Source organism: Rhamphochromis longiceps, linkage group LG10 (genome assembly GCF_057381845.1).
Source record: "Rhamphochromis longiceps isolate RC_006_pf linkage group LG10, R_longiceps_female_GT1.1, whole genome shotgun sequence".
NCBI lineage: Eukaryota > Metazoa > Chordata > Actinopteri > Cichliformes > Cichlidae > Rhamphochromis > Rhamphochromis longiceps.
In genome coordinates, this window is record NC_140566.1 from 26565348 (window position 1) to 26587077 (window position 21730).

A 21730-nucleotide genomic window follows, 5' to 3' on the forward strand; every position below is an offset into this window, starting at 1 on the left:
AAACTGAGACCTGATTACCACGAACACTATTAAGCTGTTGTCCTGTGAGTCACCTATCATGCAAGCTGTTAACTCTCAGAAACTTGTCCTCTGATTCAGTCGTGGCTTTGGGTCTGCCAGACCTCCTCCTGTGACAGTTTACCCCATTTTCTGAGTGCCTTTTAACGGTGAAGGAAGCTGTACTCACAGACACCTCGACTTTCCTTCAAATTTCTCTGTAGGAAAGATCGACATTTTTAAGTGTTACGATGGTCTGTCTCTCCTCCATTGTTATTTGCCCTTTTCTTACCATTTTTGTAGCAACACACTACTTTCTGCAGTACAATGTGGTGCAACTGATGCTCACGGGGGTATGTTACCGCAGTGTTTTCCAACACTGCTTTCATGCAGACAGAGGGGGTTATAAGTAATCCAGAGAAGTTGGAACACCTGTAAGAATTGGTAGCACCAGCTGTCAAGGCTTGATTAACCTCCAGCTTTAAATTGTGTTCCCTGAAAAAGGCCTTTTTGTATAATTCTGAAATGTACATTATCTTTCAGTTTTGAGTAACCTTAACTTTTTTTTTTTTAACCATACCTTTGTACCATTTTAAGCTATTGATTGGACTCGAACAACTTGAATTGCAATAAGTAACTGGAAAAGTTTGGGTTTTCTACGATTATTATTTTAACATTTGCCTCCTTATGTTCCATTTTACACTGATGAAAATGGGAGATATGCGAGAAGCTCATGTGAAAAAATCTGTAGGGAAGTAAAAGTTAAGCAACGATGACAAACTCATCCTAACCAAAAACAGTTGCTTTAAGTCTTTTGGATTCATGCACAACTTGAACCAATCTTAAACGTGTGACCCTAAATTAAATTAAAAGAGAAATGAAAACTACTCAGGATTTCTTCCAGTAAAAAAAACTCGTTTGGGCCTCCTGAACACAGACACGCATATGCTCAATGAGCTGAGATTCGTGAGGCTTTCGCTGTGGCTCTCAGTCAAATCAAATAAATGTAGCGTGTCATCTTTTTGCCATTTGTTCTGCAACACTTACAATTATGCTCACTTTAAAACAGTGGAGAGGGATTTATTACTACATCCAGCACACACACACTCTTTTCCAAAGGGGACAACGAAGGCTTCTATTTCAATTAAACTTCACGCTCACACATGCATTTTTAATCATGAAGCTCACGGTTACTGGCAGCATCCCACAGATCTGCATGAAACACAAAATGATCTCAGAATTTTTGAAGGTATTTTATTACCGGAGTGTGTACAGACCTTTTGCAATCATCAATTGTAGCAATTATTAGAAAGCACCTTACTTTTTTTTTTTCCCATAAAAAGTTAGACTGTTGAAAAGTCTAAATGCAGCAAAACAGTCCGGTTCCTCATGTACGTTCAAATAGTCCCAATTCAAATCCAACCTCAAATCAACCGCTGTCTGTGTGAAGAGGTCTGCTGCTGCACAAGAAAATGGCTGAGATGGAAAGTCCAATTTGTGATTATAGGGCGCCATCTGGTGGTGGCTGAATGGAAAGAACCAAAAACCAAAAGCAACAGCAAGACAGCCTCTGAATGAGTACATACTGTATGTTTTATGGCTTAACAAAGACAAACACACTTCTACATTTTTTTTTCCTTCCAAATACCGTGCCACTTAGAATCAGTCAGAAAATTAAAATAGAAAATAAAAATCTATGTTACAGTTCATTATTTTACTATAACATTTCACAAATACTCCATCTATATAAACACTTATAGGAACACACAATATAACCTATTGTTGCTCTGCAAAGACCTCCAATCTCCACTTATTCAATGTAAATGTACATTTTTCCAGGTGCAAGTATAAACTCTTAATATTAGGGTCAAGACATATCAATAAACTCTTTCCAATTGAGGTTTTTTTTGGAAATTGAAGGCATCTGCAGCACACTGCGAAAGCATCTTTTGCCTGTGGAATCAAAGGCAAAAAAAAAAACAAAAAAAAAAACAAAAAAAAAAAAACACACAACACAAAAACAAAACTCACTCCTTTAGTCTTTAACACCGATCTCGTAAAGACCAAACCAAACGGAACTTTTCTTTACGCTTTTCATTACACAGTGCGATACCAACAGAAATTATCCAAAAATGTAGACTTAATACCCAAAAAAATACAACACACGATTAAGTGTCCTGTGTTACTAAGCACGAAAGAATGAGGGTAGCTGTTTTTATTGACTGTACTGTGTTTACATGCATTAACCCGTATTTATCGGCCTTCTCTGGAAGCCTTTTGTACTTGAGGTGTAGCAATGTCTCATAGCATCTTTTTAAACCGTATATGTTCTGAAAATTAAATCTTAGAGTGAGTGTTCTCACTTGTTCAATCTGTTTTGTGTGGCACTGTGTGTTAAAAGACCGCAGAATGAACAGTGCACGTCTACATTTAAATGCCAGTGATGACAAGTAAATAGGAAATTAAAAACAATATAGGAATTTTACAAACTTAATGCAAAAACAAGTTCCCAGCCTTAAGAAAAAATTTTCTTTTTTTCTTCTCTTCAAAATTAATCGATCACTAGTAAACGCCGCCTTCTTTCCTTGCAGGTAAAAACAAGGAGGGGAATATTCCGTACTTTTAGCTCGTCTCCAGCTTCGCCATTTCTTGCACGTAGATCCCGATGCTCTCGCTGTCAAACAGCACGAAGTAGACGGTTTTGATGGTGGAAGACATGGTGGCCACAAAATAACTGGAGATGGCCTTGAGGATCAGCTGGGCTGCCGTCTGCTTCGGGAAACCATTCCTGATGGGAGAGTTCGCACACACTTGGTGAAATGTGGTCTCACACGCACACACTGCAGAGATTGTCATTATGTTAGTGGTAAGGATACACATGAAGGTAGTTATTTACTAGGCACATATTATAGATTGAATTTGGAACCAAGTTTTACTGCTTTCAACTCAGGCACCAATTTTAAGCTGTAAAAGGGTGAATGGCGAGGTAAAGTTTTTCCTATAGCTGTTCAAACCTCATGAACCTGAACTTTGGCTGCCCACCGTTATTCAATGGTTTCCAACCAGTGGCTTAACAAAGGTTGGGAAGATCAAATCTGAGCTTCTGATTATCAAGATAAGAAATGAGAAAAAAAAGGTTTCAAGCTAAATGCTAATGAGAACAAAAGTAAAAGTGCTAAAAAGTTTAGCAGGCTAATTACACATCGTTAGCTAAAAAAGTCAGACGTAGCCAGTATAACATCATCCACTGGTCTTGAAATTGTCGTCTTGTTGGCATTTTGGTCTTTAGATACTGAATGCAGCCACATTTGGATGAGTGGGTGGTGTGGGTTAACTAAAGCTCATGCTAACTATCTTGTTTAGACCTCAGTAACACAGGCCTAAACTGTGCGACCATCCGACGAGGTTAAAATAAACGTTGACTAGTTTGGAGTACATGCTGAAGGTTTTTGCGTGAAGCTGAGTTAAATCTGTTGCAAAGAAGGTGCAGCACCAAAAAAACCTCCATGTGATTGCTTTAGCAGATTGCTGCAGTTGTCTGTAGTTTGCAGGAAAAATGACGACTTGTCTGCAAACATCCGCCAATTTAATTTCCCAGCCATAGTGAAACTTGGAAGACGTTCACGTTCAGCAGCCTTACTACGGCAAACATATTTCAAAAGGCACAGCTTTCACTTTAAAAGGTGAACAGCCTGGGCCACACTTTTCAGAGTTTCACTCCTGCTAAATAAAGACTGAGTTGCAAACAAGTCAGCATATTCCATGTAAACTACTACCACCAAAGAAATCGCAGAGGTTTGCAAAGGATTTCATGCTACCAATAGGCAACTGGTCAAGGAATACACTCTGGATTAAATCACAACCTATTTTATCTCAGTCTCCTCTAAATGAGGCCATAATTATCATTTCTTCATTAAAATTAAATATCATTTATTTCTATGAAAATGCAAAGATGTGGCTTTAGACCAGAAAAAGCAATCTGATTGCCATGCAGGAGTCAACTTCTGCAGGCCTGTTCATCTTTTATAGAGTTTAAGAAAACAACAAGTGTGTAAAGACATAAGATGTTTGCAGATCACCAAAAATTTTGCCAATTTCTCCTCAGACAGATGTGAATGTGTGTTAAGTTGACTAATGTAAAGCCACATAGCATTTTACTTTGGAAAATGTTGCTTTATTGCTTAATTTTGATGCTACAACATGCAGAGCTACCTTTTCAATCAAACCTTTGTTTGAACTTTGAACCATTGTCAAATATTCAGTAAAGTAATTCTGAGTAATTAATATCAAGTATGTAAATCTAAAATGAAGATTGGCACTAGAAACGGGTTTGATTTCAGCCTTATAGGGAAAAAAAACGCTTAAAATGCAACATCACGTACAGTCAGGATGTCATGTTGGTCATCTCCATCTTTTACATACAGTCTATGACCTCATTGTGCTGCTCTCAGTGCTTTCTATGGGATCAAGCTGGATGTGTTCACCTCTGTTGCCAAAGAATTCGTCTCAATCCCCATTTTAAGTTACAAAATAAAAGAAGGAAAACTGTACGCACATAAACATGAGCATGAACAATATTTTCTATAGCCGAAGATCCAAGAATGCTACTCAAAGGAGATCTGAGACGTTTCTCCCAGCTGGAATGTTATTTCAGGAGAACTCAGTACAGTTTTTTGGGTTTCCAAAGTGTTCATATTATCCCCCTTTTTAAAAAAAACAAACAAAAAAAAAAACACTTTTAGCTTTAGACCAAAAAAAAAAAAGTAAAAGTAAAAATGTCCTTAAGTGGATAATCATACTGCATACTGGTGATATACAGGATGTGGACCAGATAACATTACATTTTCTAAGAGTGTCTTGTTTTTACAGGCGTCTTTCATCTGCGTGTTTTCTTACCTTCCACTCCCGATGGAGGGAAAGGCCACAGACTTCAGTTTCTTCTCATCTGCCAGAGCGAGGCAGTTCTTCACAGTCTTGTCCAGCATCTCCTCGCACTTGTCGGAGCCCCAGCCTGGACTGTTACAGTGGATAACGTACTTAGCAGGCAGGCCAAAGCCAGCGGTCAACACGGCTGAGAGAAGGGGGAGGAAAGAATGGTTAATCACTATGAAGGAAAGAGGAGAGGAAATCGAAACACCAGGCGGAGAAGAACTGGGAAACAAGTAAGGATAAATACTATGCTTGCACAAAATGCCAACATTTTTAGTCTTGTTGCAATTATGAGTTTTTTGAAACACAGCCCGAGATTCATTTAGTCAGAACAGTCAAATGTCACAGCTTCTTTCACTCAGTTTTGTCAGAAATAAAAACCTACAAGTTGTTTGGAGGCCAAAGGTGCTAAAAGATCACTGCTTAGTGGAAAATCTCCAAAATCTCCAGGATATTTCAGTGAGGTGGGCTGTTCCTCCAGACAGCAGAGAAGAAGGGGGGAAAAGAAAAGTAGAACAGCAAAGACGGGGAAGAAAAAGGAATGAAGTGAAAGTAAGAGAAAGAAAAATGAGAGAAGCCTGTACTCTGTTGTTTAACATTTAGCTTAGTCTTCCCTCAAACCCAGCAGCTGTAAAAAGTGTAACTCAGCCAAAGCCTCTGATTCTGTGAAGTGCAAAAGCCTCCAGTCAGAGTTTATTAGCCCACAGCGAACGTGTGACTGGACCGAAGTCAACGCTGAGGACGAGTTCATTTCCAGATGGCTCAGAGAGGACGGAGAGACTTCACACAGCTGAGCGAGAGCCAGTCACGCCGCATGTGTGATCTGGTTGTGAGGTAAAGTTGAAGGACGATGATGATTATGGTTTTCATGACTGCCTGCCGAGTCCAATTTGTTTTATGGTTTGGGTGGGAGGAAGTGTGTGTGGTGGTGTTTGTGCACTGCGCATAACCTGCCGATCAAACGATGATGAAATCCAGCCCTGCAACACTTATGTGGATTTTCTGCATCTAGGTGCAAGGAACTTATCTGGTTACGCTAATGATCGCTGTCTTTTAATCAATCTGCCACTGAAATATGAACACCATCACATTGCTGCAAGAGACAAGAACCTTCAGGAACCCAGCATGTACCTGTGGGTCTAATACTGCCATTTACAGGCTAAAAAAAAACAAACAAACAAAAAAATATATATACCCAGTGCCAGCTGCTGGTCGATGGCCAGGCTAATCATATTGTGCATTTAAATTTTGATACTCATGTTAACCCTTTATTGACCCCAGGTCTGTCAGTCTTAATTTCTCCTAGAGACAAAATTCAGATGTTTCGGAGAGAAGAATGTGCTTTTACCACGTGCACTTCACATTAGCTTATCCCTCAACCATTTTGTGCTAGAGAGAAAATTCAAATGGTTCCTGAAAAGATGAAACTAAATTTTTGTTCAATTTTACAGACAAAATCCATCCATCAGTTCTGTATGAAACTTTGTTGATTATTATATGCATCCACTGGAAACATGACTGGCATTATGTACTGTCATCTGACATATATTACAAAAAACAAAACACTAAATATTTTTATTACATAAACACCTTTTTATTTACCCTCAGACCTTATTTGTTTCATCTCTGCTGGACTGGGATGACCCATCCAGCCTTAGGGTTGCATGGGGCCATCTAGAGCAGCAGGATGGTGTTTGTGGGACTAATTGTGAATAAAGTGCAGTGGCAAGTTCCTTCATTAGTCACGCAGGAACATGTGCAAGAGTGTGGTTAATTCCTGCAATTTTATAGTGCTGGACAACAATGGAGCTTTATGGCACTGATGATTAAGCCATATCGAGTTTTGGCTTCTTGTTAATAGATAAACCCACTGCTGCTTTTCGTGCAGAGTGTATTACAAATGAATCGATTTATCCTCTAAGAACAGTAAATGTTACAGATTTAATGAGCTAACTGTAAATCAGTAAAATTATCAGTTTTGCTGTTTATTCAATCCAAAATTCAGAATCTTGGCTGCTCATTTAAAAAATCTTCTATAATCAGCAGAGCAAGTCAGGCTTCGCAGAAAACTAATGAAGGGAAATTTCATGCACTCTGAGCTTTGCTGTATAAATAAAACAATTAGCTTTTACTTACTCAGCTAACGTTTTCTTTTATGTTATTATGCAGGCAGCAGCAGTAATTTTAGAAATTACCACCTAAAAATCACTCGTAATTTCAGAATATTAAACTAAATGAATAACCTGGGGTTGAATAATTCACTTTAGTACCTGCCTGGACTTAAAATGTGAAACTTTGCTTGCAGAGAGACAAAAATGTTGGTAAAAGACATCACTGAGGACCTTTTGGACAGCTGTCCTGAGGCAGGTGTGGTCAGCGTGACCACAGGGCCGATCCCAGAATCCCCGTCAGGCGCTGCTGGCTTGGTGTTCAGTCACCTGGTTATCTATTTACGAGCTCCGCATAGAAAGCAGGATTAGGATACTGAGCGAACTTGGCTGAAGGTGGGCAGCATTTGAAAAAGTGAGTGTGAGTGATGAATAATGAGAGAGATAAAGCGAAAGAACCAGAGACAGATGGAGAAAGAATAAGAGAGGCACTAAGAGCGAACAGACTGAAAGATAAAATAATCTTTAAGGACTAAAATAATATTGCTCTCTGAAGGCCAATCCCTGTAGCTGCAGACTAAAGTCGCCAAGAACAGATGCGATGTGCCAGTGCTAAATGTCTTTGATCACAGTCATGACCAAAAGGAAAAAAAAAAAAGTTCCTGGATTCACGGTTTCAAGTTCAACACTGAGCTTTTAAGTAAAGAATGAATTAGTCCAAGTGTGTAAAATCTAGGCTTCCATGTCCAAAGAGCTAATCCTGGCTGCGGTGTCATTTTCTTAAGCTGGAAGGCCAAAAAGACCCTGCCCTGCTCTGCATGGTGTGCGAGATGAGAGATTTATGAGACACGCTGACATCACTGTCATACGAGCTGGGTGGTGCTCGAGTGGATCAATATGCACTTTTCCAACCCCTTTCAATCATGTAATCAGATCAAAGTGTGGAAAAATCTGATGCAGTGTGTGAATGTTAAAGTAATTTTTAAAAAGAGGCAGTTTCAGCGCATCTTAGTGTTACGCTCATACTTCCTTTCCAGCAAACCAAATGTTTCATTAAAAAGATTAAAAAAAATTTTTACAAAAAAAATCTAGAAACAACACTGATCAAGAATGTTTCTGGATACCAAATTACAATAAACTTGTTAACATTGTTAAAAAGGACCCAGGAACACTTCGAAAAGAAGTGAGAACGAAAAGGTGGGAGTTGTTATTGAGCACTTAAAATGTTAAGCTAATCCTGTGAGGTGGCAAAATTCATTTTTATTTTATGGACAGTTTTGGTTTTTCATCACAGTGTGTGTGAAAGCCAGAGATTGTTTATTCCTAAATAAAAGGAAGACTTTGAAAACACACAAGACGTCAGGGTAAAGAAAATAACTGAATAATCATGCTGGATTTCTCAACTGACATCATGAACTGTGTGTGTTCAGTGAATAAGTGGATGCCACTTTGATTATGGAAATCAAAATTGTCAACCTACAGGGGCCTGAGTTCAAAGACACACCGAAAATCAAAGTGAAAAAAAATATTTTGGCAGGTTAGTCAATTTTACTGTATGGATGGACCAATCACTGACTTCTACAGACATGGAGATGGACCCACGTGTTTGTTTGCATGTTTGACAACATCAGGGCGTGCTTCTAACGAGACAATGTCATGGATACAGTCCTGGGGGATCTGGAGCCGGACAGTCTGAGGTGCAATCTGACAGCATCGGATAGGTCCCCTAACAGCAGTCAGGGTGCCGTCGCCTAGCCCGTAGAAGCCTGTGCGTCCCTCGACTATCATTGACCCGTCAGCAAACCAGTCATGCTGAATGTTACAGGCAGCACAACGTTCTCTGTTGCTTCTCTGTGCTGGGAGGTGCAGCAAACCTTCTGGAAAAGGCACCCTTTGATGTATCAGGAGTTGGACTACTTGTGCCACCTCTGTAGGGTCCAGGTATCACCTCATGATATCAGTAGTGACACTAACACTAGTGGCAGCACCTATGGTAGGAATTTAAAATTCCTACATTGCTTTGTTCTCAAGTTATTGCATTCACAAATTTGGGTGTCCATGTCCTCGCCTGCCCACAGGTGGTGCACCTGTAGTTAATTTCTTGTTAACACCAAAACAGCAACAAACCTCTCTGCCATTTATCTGACCAGATCAATAGCCCAGATTTTTAAATGACTTGATGCCACAGCCTTATTAAAAAGTGTTCCTCTAATTTTTAATCGAGTAGTTTAAAAGTTTAAAGAAGCACATGCTTATTTGTTACTGTACAAGCCAGTAACAAGAAGACAGTGAGAGGAGCACTCTGATGTGATTGGAGGATAAGGTTAGTGTAGGCAGGTTAAAGCAGTAGACCTCATCCAATCAGCAACTTTTTCAGACTCCAAAGAAAACTAAACTCTGAACCTGCTCGCTCATGTCTAAAAAAATTATTAAAAAACAAAAAAAACAAAAAAACAACTCACTAGGATTATCTGGATATTCCATCATTGAGCAGGCATTTAGTTTTAAATTTCTGGATTTGGATCTTGTATTTATTTCTAAGTAAAATATATCATTTCCCCTTGTTCAGCTGATACTCCTCTTACTCAGTGACGATGATGTTTCAGTTCACCTGTGTTGCCAGCCTAGCATCATGTAGCAGGTTTTTATACCCCTGTGTTTATGGCGATTTATCTTTTTATATCACTAAAATACACCAGCGTTTATTTGAAAGAAAAAAAAAAAACCCAAAAACATTCTGCCAAATTTTTATCATTTCCACATGTTTATCTGTATGTGGTGTTAAAATAATGGTGATAGAATGATTTAATGTCTTATTTACAGTACCACAGCCAAGTCCGAGCGAGATCTTTCAGGCCTCCTGATATAACCTCTACTTTCTGTGTCTAAAATATAAATAAAAATAATCCTCTGTGCACTTACCACCAGCCACCTCCAGAGGGCCGTTTTTCTTCTTCAGCTCTTGCACTGCATCGGCGAACTCTTTACCCCCCTTTTTCTCCAGAGCAGAGCCTGCGAGGGGAGAGAGGACTAAGGTGAATGCATCCTCACATACTGCAGCAAGAAAAACAGCAAGCAAGAAGAGAGCTGACTGGTGATCATGCAGACAGACAGGCAGGCAGACACACAACAGACAATGATGCTGTCAATCATTTCCCCCGGCCTCTCTCTGAATCTCTGCACTCACATTTATAATCAAACATACATGTTCCTGTTACTTTAATTTTAAGAGTCTGGGAAAGTCTCATAAATGAAGTGTAAGGATTCAAAGCTGCCATTTTCAGAATGACTCATTCTGAGAGTTAAACTAATGTATTAAAGCTTCAGTCTGTAATTACTTCCCTCTGTCCTTCCATAGTGGCTTATATACAGTGAGGAGAGTATTTTCTTTCACTCTCAAAATAGCAACAAAAAAAGTGGGTGAGCGAATATTATAGTTAACAATGCAAAAGCTTTGCAGCACTGATGAATGGACTTAAAGTAAAATAGTCCTAGCAATTTAAGTTTAACTAGGATACTTGATTTCATGTGTATTCATGTCTCACTGACGACATTTATACCACTTTAAAATGCACTCAGAGCTAAAGAGAGAAGAGGGGAGGCAATTTAACGTCACCAGAAGCAGACAAATGAATGCTCTGGCTGCAACAATATTAAAAACAGGCAGGGGGGGGTAAAAATCAAGGTCTGGAAGTAAGAGTAAAAGTCAGCATTTTAAAGAAAAGCCCCTGAAATCATTTAACAGTCATTACAAGAAAAGCAGACAAAGGGTGATGGTCCTCGTAGGTAAAGAGCTAGTTAATATTTGTTCAGTCATTAATCCAAATTGCCACAAATCAACCCTGACGGGTTTTAATATGAAGCTTCAGGAAACAGCGTCTTAGACATTTTCTCTCTTTCTAACCGTCTGAACTGACAGCACAGTCAGAGAGGTTAAATGTCACAGGAAATGAAGCGAGTCCCAGACTGTCTGCGTTTCAGTCGAGTGGAACAAAGCAACAACAAGCAGCAGCACTGTGTTAGGATCACACTGAGAAAGTGTGTGTATGCATTACTTGATGCTTGGACTAAGAGAATCACTAGGAGAAGCATAAACATTGTGTACATTGTCTTTGGTGGGAATAACTATGAAAGGTTGTTGGAGAGAGCACAGCACAAAAATATGCGCTACCCAGGTTAATTGTTACACATTCTGCAGGCCAGCTGGAAATAATACCTGGATGATGTGATAATAAACTGGCAAAGATTTGAAAGTTAGCAGAGACCATGAACGTTTAATGCAGTCTGATTTAAGATTTTGTGGCAAGGAGCCAGACTCAAAGCAGGAGGAATAATTTAGGCAGAAGATATGATATGACTCTGAAAGCTTGTTGAACACGCTTACAAAAAGCTTATAACACGCTACGCTCCAGATACATCTCTGAAAAGCTGTCACAGAAGTATGTGGCAGTCCAGCTTTTCATCCACATATAAACCTCACACAGTGTCAGCGCTTCGACCCCTGGTGCTGACGTGGGAGTTCGAGGTCACCCAGCTAACTACAGTTACACTGCTTTGCGAATGAGAACGAGCGGGAACCAGTTTCGAAACATTCTGAGTCGAGATGAAAACCAAAATTTACATGAACCAATTGAGTTGAGTGTCCACATTTTGTTTGCCTACTGGCTTCGGTTTGTGGAAAACATCGCGTGTGAATGCAGAACATTTTTTTGGCGGCCAACTTTCAGATCTTGGCAGTTACCCACAAGTACCTCATTGCACTAATCTTAAAGCCTTTACTTGCACTTTTCAAGCCTCTGCAAGTTAATTTTTCACTGATAATGAAGGATGGTTTTTCCTCCCTTTTCAATTTTTAACCATCGAGCAATTCTGATCATATATTCTGTGGTTATGCTTTTACAGTAAGAACAGCAGGGACCTTGGTCGTGGTCTAAAAAGCGCTTCATTAAAGAATAAAAACTGTGCTGCTGCAGTGATGTTTGCCCACAGACTGCAGCGCTGACCATCTGGATATGCAGAGGGAGAGCAGACAGGCAGTCGTGGTGTCTGCAGTGTCAGTGGTTCCTTTACCTACTTCACCACCTGTATAGAGGGAGGAGTTGGTCGGGTGAACGACAGCGTCGCTCTCCACGATGGAAATGTCGGCTTGGACAACTTGCAACTACAGACAACAACAACGACAGGCAAACAAACATGGTGGTAAAAAACACAGTGAGTGACCAGGAGCAATAAGATGGCAAAAAGAAAAGAAATAAATGAATGAAAGAGAAGAAGAAAAGAGAAAGTGAGCACGCTCCTTATTGGCTGAGGACATCACAGGGAACAAGGAGGCAACTGAGGGAATGGTAGGTCATGTTACAGTATGTAATCAGGAAGCAGGACTGCACAGTTGGCTAGATTTGCTTAAAATAAAACAAGAATAGAGTAAATAATCCAAAAGCGTGTAATCGTCAGGGCATATAACCACACCCCAAAATATTTTTATTCCTACAGTTTTCCAGCAGCAGAATTTATTCCGTCCAACTGTGTCATCCCGAGTCCTGAATGTTATGATCGCACTCCAGGTGAACAACCTCACAGTCAGGCTGAAGTGAGCGCCTAAATGAGGCTCGTGTCGGGTTTTCTCTCGCTCTACTTCAGTGCACTACACTGATCTTCAAGCATTACAAAAGGTCCTGCAGCCCTTTGAAAGGAGGACAACCTGGAATGAACCGCAACACATTTACACAACAGGAGGAGCAAGCAGGATCGCTGCTCTGAGGAGCTTTGAGAAAATCCTTGAAAGTCTCCACAGAAATCGCTTTCTTCTCCTAGAAGCGGCATTTTATCCATGCTTTTCTATTGATTTGAAGGAAAATTTCCACCTTTCTGCTCTTATATTCACGAGTCAAAGAGCAGGAACGGCTACTTTAAGAATCAAAGCATCTCATAGTTTATTCACACTGTGAGCAGTTCTGTTACTTCCAAGGAGCTGACCATCCAGCAAGCATCGAATAAGTCTACTAAGGAACGTTTACAGGAGCATTAACCAAATAGATTATAAGCATAAATAAAAACAAGACGCAGTTATTTAAACCCACACCCCAAAAAAGATCTAATCTAACATTTGGCGTTTACTAAGCTTTAATATATCTGATCTTCTATTTCTATTAAATAGAACATTATACAATTATAATGTTATATTTCATTTACATATAATTTAGAAAATTTCATTACTTCAGTGTTTTCAGACTGCTGCCACAAACTGTGTGTCTCCCCATGAAACCAATAAACAAAATTAGATTATTAATTTTATTTCCACAATTTGTGTGCACTTGTTTCATTTCAGTGCATTGTGAGTGTATCTACTTTTAAATGCTAGTTTACCCCACAGTTCTCTTTAGTGCATGTATGAGGGAGACACAGGAGAAACCATTTTCTCCATGTAGCAGAAAAGAGGCAGTGTTACTTAAGTTTCTCTGAAACTGTTGACCTAATGTCAGCAGAAAAACAAACTATTGAAGTATTAATTTGCCCCAAACCAAAGACGAACAGCTGATGTCATACAAATCTTATGGCAGGGAAGTTTTAGCTACAGCACTAAACGTCTCGATGCATTCTCAATCATCCAGGGAAGGAAATCTCCAAAAAGTTGATTCTGTTCATCTGGACGTAGCGTTTTGTGGGAGAAACGTTTCGTCATTCAGCCTAAAGTCACTTGGATTCACCCACAAAACGCTACGTCCAGATGAACAGAATCACCTTTTTGGAGAGCTACAGCACTAAAGAACCTCTGTCTTTGAATGACAGCTGAACAGTGCAACTGCTGCAGAGGACCACCTGCCACCTCAAAGCAATCAACCCAGAGGAAACAATGATAAAAATCTTTTCTGATTTTCCCCCAATGGCCATGGGTGAACATAACTAAAGCCTTTTTGCAGTAGCGTCAGCATAGAAATGTCTTAAGGAACACAAAATGTAGATAAAAATGCATCTCAAATACCTGCTGATTAGAAATCACAGTTTAATACAATTAATGTCGAAACTACAGACTGGTTGTGCTACAAATTGCATTTTAAAAACCTGATTTTCACCTTCTGTTAAACCGAAACCTAAAATATCTCTTCCACTGTCCACCATCTGAACAGAGCTGCTCACAGTGTGAAAGAATGGAACGGGTGGAAAAAGGCCCTCTAAGAAGCTTGAAACTTTGATATTTTTTAACCCAGTAAGGATTTAAGTTAGAAGAAGCTGTACTGTTGAACCTTCAATGATTTTGAATATCTAAGCCCACGCGGACGAGAGGGGGTGAAGGAAGGAGGGCAGGGAGTTGAGGAGCTCACCTAGATCATCTTTAAGTTCAAGTTCAGCATTGGTGGGGTTGATGACCCCCTCCACGTCAAAGCCAGCCAAGTTACTGACCTCGCTGTGGATGAGGTTGAGCTGCGAGGCGGAGAGCAAAGGGGGGGAGCAGGCATGCCAAGGAGGAGGTGGACAAGAAGGAAGAGGTCAGGAAGCAAAGCCATTAAAACCAGAGTAACACTGCAGCTCAGTAGGGATACCTTGACTTTCTGGTGAATTACAGAAATGGACACAGTGCACTTTGTTTCCTAAATTTAGATTCAAAGCCAATTTTGCACAGGGCATGCAAGAAAACACCTGAAAACTCCCTGAAAATGATTTCGTTTGCAAACCTTATATGCATTTATTAAACACTACTTTAAAGCTGAATGTTACCGTATCTAGTTGAAAGCCAACTATAAGCACACTGGTCCTTTAAATGACATGATAAAGTGCTTTCATTTGCAACTGTATATTGTCCAGAGGGGATGCAGCCTATGGTATTCTACATCTAAATGCAATGACTTCTTTTTATTGAACGCATTTTAAAACAAGCTTATATTAGTAGGATGTCCCGTGGTGTCCCACAAGGTTTCCAACTCCTACATGTCCTGCAATAATCTTTGTAGAGTACAAAGGAGAATCCTGCTGCATTAACTGGAAAAGATAAATTTGCTTCTTTGTTGACTTGATTTTAAAGTTTTATTTCATGGCAGCAGGACCAACAGTTTCAAGAAAAAGAATTGAAAATGTCAAGGTATTCCTCTGAATGTTTATCATTTCAAACAGACATCCAGTAAAAGCACCTCTCAGCTTAAGATTCAATAGTCATCTGCTATTCCCCAGACACTATATTTCAGCAACAAGCATTTGAAAGTCAGAGTTGATGATAAACGCCCAGATTGTGCCAAAGAAAAACAGAAGCCAAGAAGATCAGAAAGAACGATAGCAGTTACAACAATTGAATCTTAAAAAACACACAGAATAAAAGACTAGATTTTCTATTAATGACTTCATTATCATAGTCAGTGGGAGGTTTATTGCATTCATCTGATTAATTATCATCCACTGATGATAACTGCTGCTGTAATCTTTGGTCAGCTACACAATCAAGCACTAATACTCTGCTGCTGCCGAGTATAATATTTCCAATCCGCAAATGAAAAGCTGAAAGCTTTTAATATTTTCAGCATCTAATCATTTTTTTAATCCTTCACTAAAACACTACAGTACACTACATGCATCATCAAGGAATGCAAGCACTTCATTGTTCTTTGTTCATTGTTACAGCTCATAAAAGATTCACAAGCACGGTGCCAAGAGTCATTATGCTTTTAAAGTATCAGCGGTAGCAGAAGACGGCAGCTAAATCAGGGCAGAATCAATTCTAATTCACTAGCAAGAAAATGTCAAGTTAATTAGTATGAAATGACATATTAGCATCAACATACGCAGGGCAGAACAAAGCATGCAGAGCTGCCAACTGCCAGGTGAAAGCTAAACCCTCGGTCACACCGGGACAGAGAAGCAACTCCCTGGCGCATTTTTCCTTCGCAACCGGTTGTTGCCAGATTGTTGCTGACTGGTTCCAAGTCTGTGTGACTGAGGCCTGAGGTGAAACCTTAAAGTAAATTACTTCTCCCAATGCGTTTTTTTTTTTTTTTTTTGCATTAAAACAGTGTAAGAACATATTTTATGATTCAAGAATTTGCAAAATAAAAATGAGTACACTTAGTGGACACTTTGTTGGGTAAACCTGTTCTGCACATGTAGATATGGTCAAAATGACCTGCCGACATTCAAACTGAGCATCAGAATGGTTGAAAGACAGCTGATTTAAAAGGGGTACTGAATATGGCGTGGCTGACTTCCAGGTCTACCAGGATTTTCCTGCACAAGGATTTACAGAGAATAGCCAAAAAAGAAGAAATATCAAGTGAGCCAGGTCAGAGAAGACTGCTTTAAGCTGATACAAAGGCAACAGTAACTCAGATACACCCTTTTGTTACAACTTAGGGTACGCAGAAAAGCATCTCTGAATGCACAACACATCAAACCTTGAAGTAGATGGGCTACAGCAGCAGAAGACCACACCAGGTGCCCCTCCTGTCAGCTACAAACAGGAAACTGAAGCTTCAGTTTGAACTGGCTCACCAAAACTGGAGAACATGAATCTAGAAAAACGTTGCCTGGTCTCATAAGTCCTGATTTCTGCTGTGACATTAGGCCTAAAAACTAAAGCATGGATCCACCCTGCCTCATATCGGTGATTCTGTGTGGTGGTGGTCTAACTGCTACTACTGTCTAATACAAGTAAAGTGTCCAGATGTTGTTATGTCATTACTAATGTGTGTTTAATTTGTGATAAAGTACCAAAACATTTAGTGAAAGGTGAAAAAAGTCAGACTGGTGTTGACAAACAGGAATGCTGTTCATTCAAATATTTGTCTACACATCAAAGAAAAAAAAGTTAGCACAAAGGGTAAGAATAAGGGTCAGATTCATATTAAATCAGCAGTTATCTTCAATTCTCAATGTGTGAAATTAATAAAAAGGGAACCGGTGGCACTTCTTGCATCATTCTTGAGTCATTCATTCTCTAATACAGTGTCACTTCAGTGCCTTTTATGTGTTTTTTTTTAAACCTCCAGTGATTTTCATGAGCATCTGATCTGATGACAGTCTTATGCTCTTGAAGTATATTCTGGAAAAAAAAAAATCTTTTGAAGGAATTCTGATTATGACTTGTTGCAAACTTACTTTCAGGTTTCAGCTCAGCCAAAGGGTTAAAAAGCAGTTTTTAATGCTCAGCAGGACCAAAGCAATGGGAGCTAACGGATCACAAAATATCTCTGTCATTCATATCTTTATCTATCTAACTATCTATACTCCAATTTAAGCCTATTAGACCTTCACGTGAGTTACAACAAAACTATCACAATGTTCAGTGTGAGGAAACTTATATTAAACAGAAACTTAAACTTCCTTTTAAGACACCAACTGAATGGCTTCGATGTTATCAAATCATTTTTGTCAGATTTCCCGTGTTAGATCTAGTTCAGTCATGAGGGAGCAGCACAGATAAAAGACTGAATAAAAACAGTCGGATGTAATATGGAGGCAACAGTTTGTAGTCTATTGAGTCTACCAAGAGCCTGAGAGACCCTGTGGCAGCGCATGAAGGATTCTTTTCTGCTTCTTATCTGATTTGAGTTGTACACACAGAGCATTTGGTTGCTAAAGAAACACAGGTCACATTGAAAACAGAAGAAAACTCACAACTGAAATAAGAAAAACATTATCTCAAGCTGTCCATCCTTTAAATGAAAAGTTATTAAACGCTGACCTCAGCATTGCTTTTTAGCACAATAGAGTCCCCTTAAAACCCTCACCAGCCTTTAATATCCAACGTATGGCTCTACGTATGTTTTACTGCATCTATAAAAGATTTGTGTAGACTTTCTTCGTAAGCCTCATGAATCACCATCTAAAACTTGAACTCGACTCTGTATAATTAGCGGTGACCTGTGTTGAGGTTAGTGCATGTCTGAATTGACAGAGGACTGACCTTTTGACCCAGGAAAAGGCTCTTGGTGGAGAGCACGGTGAAGCTGTCAGATGGAGATCCCTCTGTAGTGCTGTCTGCTGACGCCGCCTTGCTCACCTCACCCTGTTTCTGTTGAGGACACAGAATACATGTTGACATGTGACACTGCAGCAATAATGCCCCCACCATGGGAGGGTCAGAGGTCAGCTACTGCCTCTGTGTTAAAGCTGCAGTTTTTAATAATATCTTGCCTCAGTTTTGTGCCTTCAGTTGCATATATTTCTGAAAGTTAAAACAGTAAATCCTGCAGTGCCATTAGTTCCCGTTTTATTTTCCTACAATGTGGAAAAGGATGAAATCTCAATTTTTAATAATAATTTCCTGATGTTACCTGAATGCAAATTATTTTGTTCCAAACTTAAGCTCCAGAAGTGTTAAATCCACTCCAGACATAACTGGGGCAAAAAGGTTTGCTTAAACATTGTGTATGTTTTGTTGAAGGCTGGGGGTTTTCTGCTCCTACTTGTCTTTCCAAATTTGATTAGTCTCAGTTTGCTTGGTTTGTGTAAAGAGGGTGTATTTCCTCTCTTACAGCCACAATGGGTCAAACGTGTGTTTGTGAAGTGGTGCAGCTCCACAGCTATCAGCAGGAGAGCTGCAAGCACTTTGGACAGGAATAGCTTCCCTGCAATCAGCAGTGGAGTGTCTAGCATCTGCCGCTATGGTCAGTATGGATGCTTTTTAAAAAAAAAACAAAAAAAAAAACCCAATAGTCTGGACTGCTTTTGAGACATGCCCGACAATTAAGCGCAGTAACGACTAATGATACACTTCAAACAGTTAAATTCAGTCACAGTCGCTCTTAAAGGCATCAGTCTTGTTCACATTAAGGCATACCTTAGCCTTGCCTCCTGCCTTTTTCCCACTCAGTTTCTTAGCTGTCGTTTTCTTGACCGACTTGGGTTTCTTCTCGGGGGCAGGTGAGACAGGCGTCTCCAGTTTCCCCTTGGCGCCTCTCTTCTTGGCCAGCAGCTCTGGATGGATGTTGGGCAGGACTCCACCTGCTGCAATGGTCACGCCTTTTAGCAACTGAAACAGTTGCAAATGTGAAATTAGACAAACCAAGACAATGTCCATGATGCCCTGCACCACCTGGAAGTTAGGATCATTATTTATAGAGCAGCTCACCTGGTTCAGCTCCTCATCGTTGGCGATGGCCAGCAGGATGTGTCGTGGTGTCACACGGCCTTTTTTATTGTCTCTGGCCGCGTTACCTGCCAACTCCAGAATCTCAGCTACATGGATTTTTTTAAAAGAAAAAGAAGAAAAAATAATCAAGGGTGCTTTAAAAAAAACAGCTTTGTGTCCTGAATGCTGAATGTATGAGTGAACCTGATTAACTTTCATGAGGTCTTCAAAGAGTAAATGTGCCTCCGAATGTCATTTGAAGCAAACATCAGGACAAACATGGGTGATCTCTGAACTGTGAAATAAACAGATTTCCAGTGCTTCCTCATCAGTATCCTCTAGCATCACCATCGCTAATAGCAGCTAATCTGCAGCACTTTGCATTCTATTGGATATCCATCTATTGCTATCCAATAGATTTACAAATATGTAAATAACAAAGCATGCTTCGTCACAGGGATTTTTCTTTCTTAAAGTGCCCTTACATACCCCTAAAATGATTTTAAAGTAGTCATTTGGTAGTTCTATTGTCTTGATTCTGGAGTCAGTCCTTGTGTTGCTGTCTGTTAATATTTAACCACTCTCTTCCATTGCAAAATAAATCTCACCAGTAAGATACTCGAGGACAGCAGCCAGGTAGACAGGAGCTCCCACCCCGATGCGGTATTTAGGCAATCCCCTCTTGATGTAGCGCAGCATACGCCCCACGGGGAAGATGACCCCGGCCTTGGTGGACCGCGAGGTCTTGGTCGACTTCTTCTTTCCTCCTCGGCTGGACATGATGCTGTCACTGCTACCAGCGTCAGGCTCTGCACGGGCACATCAGCCACGATCCATTGACAAATCTGAACAACACTGATCTCCTTTATTACAAACAATAATTTGTGCATGACAAAAAGACCAATACCCATAGCCAAATATCAAAAAGATTTATCTTTATCAGCTTCTTAAATTGCTGCAAACATTGTGGACCAGACCCAGTACTCTATTAAGCAATCTGCCAATAAACAGAGTAATCCTTTGATAGGAAAACGTACCCCTGCTTTAACTTTCCTGTGATTGGAGCCCCTTTCTTGGATTTACAAAGTAAAAATTATAAATAAATACACAGATAACAAGGACTGGGTGGAACAGCCATTAAATTCCAGACATAAATGAGTTTGATGTCATGGGTGCTTCTTAAAGAAGGGGGGGGTTTAGTACACACAGTATGCCGCTTTCCCTCGGGACTCCTACTCTTTTGACCATTTGATGAGAAACTGCAGAGGACCCAAATAAGCCTTTCATTTTATGTCACCATGGGGAAATTGCGCAACCCAAATGTGACATTTTACGGTCCAGACATCTCGAGAGAGGTCGCTCATCAAACGTAAACGTGATACGCACGCGGTAAGGCAATAAAAACTTCGCAAGTCACCCCGCCGCTTTACGAAACGTAAAGATTACTGCGAGCGAAATCAATGCTGCTGCACCAGATGCAGACACCAATTAGCTGTGTGGTAATCAATTAGCCCACAGCACAGGCCACGCCACCCCTCCCCAAAAAAAACCCTTCTCCCAACGCAAACACTCCGCGCGCGATACAGTGTCCAAGCCCCCGTTTCCCGCGGCTCTTCAGCTTTTTCCCCCCACCAACACACAGCAAGCACGTTTTATTTCTCCCGCAACATCTGCGGCATTTTTCTACTCTGACCAGGTGTAAGGTGGGCTGAACCGCCACTGACAGCTATTTCCGCGTGTCAACAGCCCGCCGGATGCCTAGCGCGCGTGCGTTTAATTCCCCCACAGTCCGTGCGCGTGACTAACGCCAAATACCGAGCTGTCAGACGACCCGAGGACGATTTTAATGCTCGGGTCAGCGGGCTCTACCGGGGTTATTTCCACCCGAGAGTGGCGGCAGCTGCCCGCTCCTTCCCTCCCCTTCCTGCCCGTCAGCCCCAGCAACACGGTCTCCCTATCGGCCTCCATGCCAGGGAAAAAAAAAGCACGAAATGGCAACGTTAACGTCTCAGCCGGGGTAACGGAGACCGGCTCGATCGACACGAAACGCCAACACCAGAGCTGACACGGCTGTGCGCGAAGCTGGCGGATTACTTACAAATGCGAGAGAGGAGCGGAAAAATTTTCCTCTCGGTCTCCGGTAACAAGCCTGGGCAGTGTCCCCGTCTCCCACAATCCACAGCGAGTTGAAATATCGGAGCGAGCCAGCGCTGCTCGCAGAGCGCGACTGCTGAGAGCAGAGAGCAAAGCTGCTGAATCTGCTGCTGAGATTATCCTTAACCCTTTACACCTTTTTACTTTTGTCAAAAAACACGTGGTTTGAGTGGAAATACTGGACGTTTCCCGCGCATATCGATAATAATATTAAGCAGATTTAAGCTGATTCTTTCACTGTACACCAATTAATCCAATATAGGCTACCTTGATTATTTTCAGGGGTACAAATATTTTTCGTCTACATCAGACTACAATATGTTTATCTTTTAATAACTTATTTGAACATCCTTTAAAGACCCTACCTTATGAATTTATAATAAGTGTCCCACATGGACATCATTCTTGGACGTTTCAGCTAGCTTTTACTTGTTTACCTAATTTCTTTTAATAATGATTTCCCCAATAGTCTTAAATCTGGTGTACT

General features: G+C 40.5%; 1 protein-coding gene across 2 annotated transcripts; it reads right to left on the reverse strand.

Annotated features, from left to right (window-relative positions):
* Positions 1-1442: 1442 nt before the first annotated feature.
* Positions 1443-21325, reverse strand: macroh2a1 (macroH2A.1 histone). 2 transcript variants are annotated; one of them, XM_085421129.1, is made up of 9 exons: positions 21188-21325; positions 19698-19898; positions 19090-19196; positions 18799-18990; positions 17923-18030; positions 12105-12195; positions 9957-10046; positions 4894-5068; positions 1443-2785 (listed from the first exon to the last, which is right to left on the reverse strand). In XM_085421129.1, exons 2-9 carry the CDS (start codon positions 19867-19869, stop codon positions 2620-2622), a joined length of 1101 nt encoding a protein of 366 aa, XP_085277255.1. In that variant the 5' UTR covers positions 19870-19898; positions 21188-21325; the 3' UTR covers positions 1443-2619. The 2 variants fall into 2 exon arrangements, with proteins under 2 accessions (XP_085277255.1, XP_085277254.1); XM_085421128.1 differs by lacking the exon at positions 12105-12195 and adding an exon at positions 14357-14456.
* Positions 21326-21730: the final 405 nt, after the last annotated feature.

What these genes read in the sequence shown, in the direction of transcription:
- macroh2a1 (XM_085421128.1), bottom strand. Translation starts at nt 19,869, where the DNA reads ATGTCCAGCCGAGGAGGAAAGAAGAAGTCGACCAAGACCTCGCGGTCC. An exon ending in ACGATGAGGAGCTGAACCAG is followed by an intron (nt 18,991 to 19,089) that starts GTGAGCTGCTCT and finishes CAACTGTTTCAG; the next exon opens with TTGCTAAAAGGCGTGACCAT. An exon ending in GCCTTTTCCTGGGTCAAAAG is followed by an intron (nt 14,457 to 17,922) that starts GTCAGTCCTCTG and finishes TCCGCCTCGCAG; the next exon opens with CTCAACCTCATCCACAGCGA.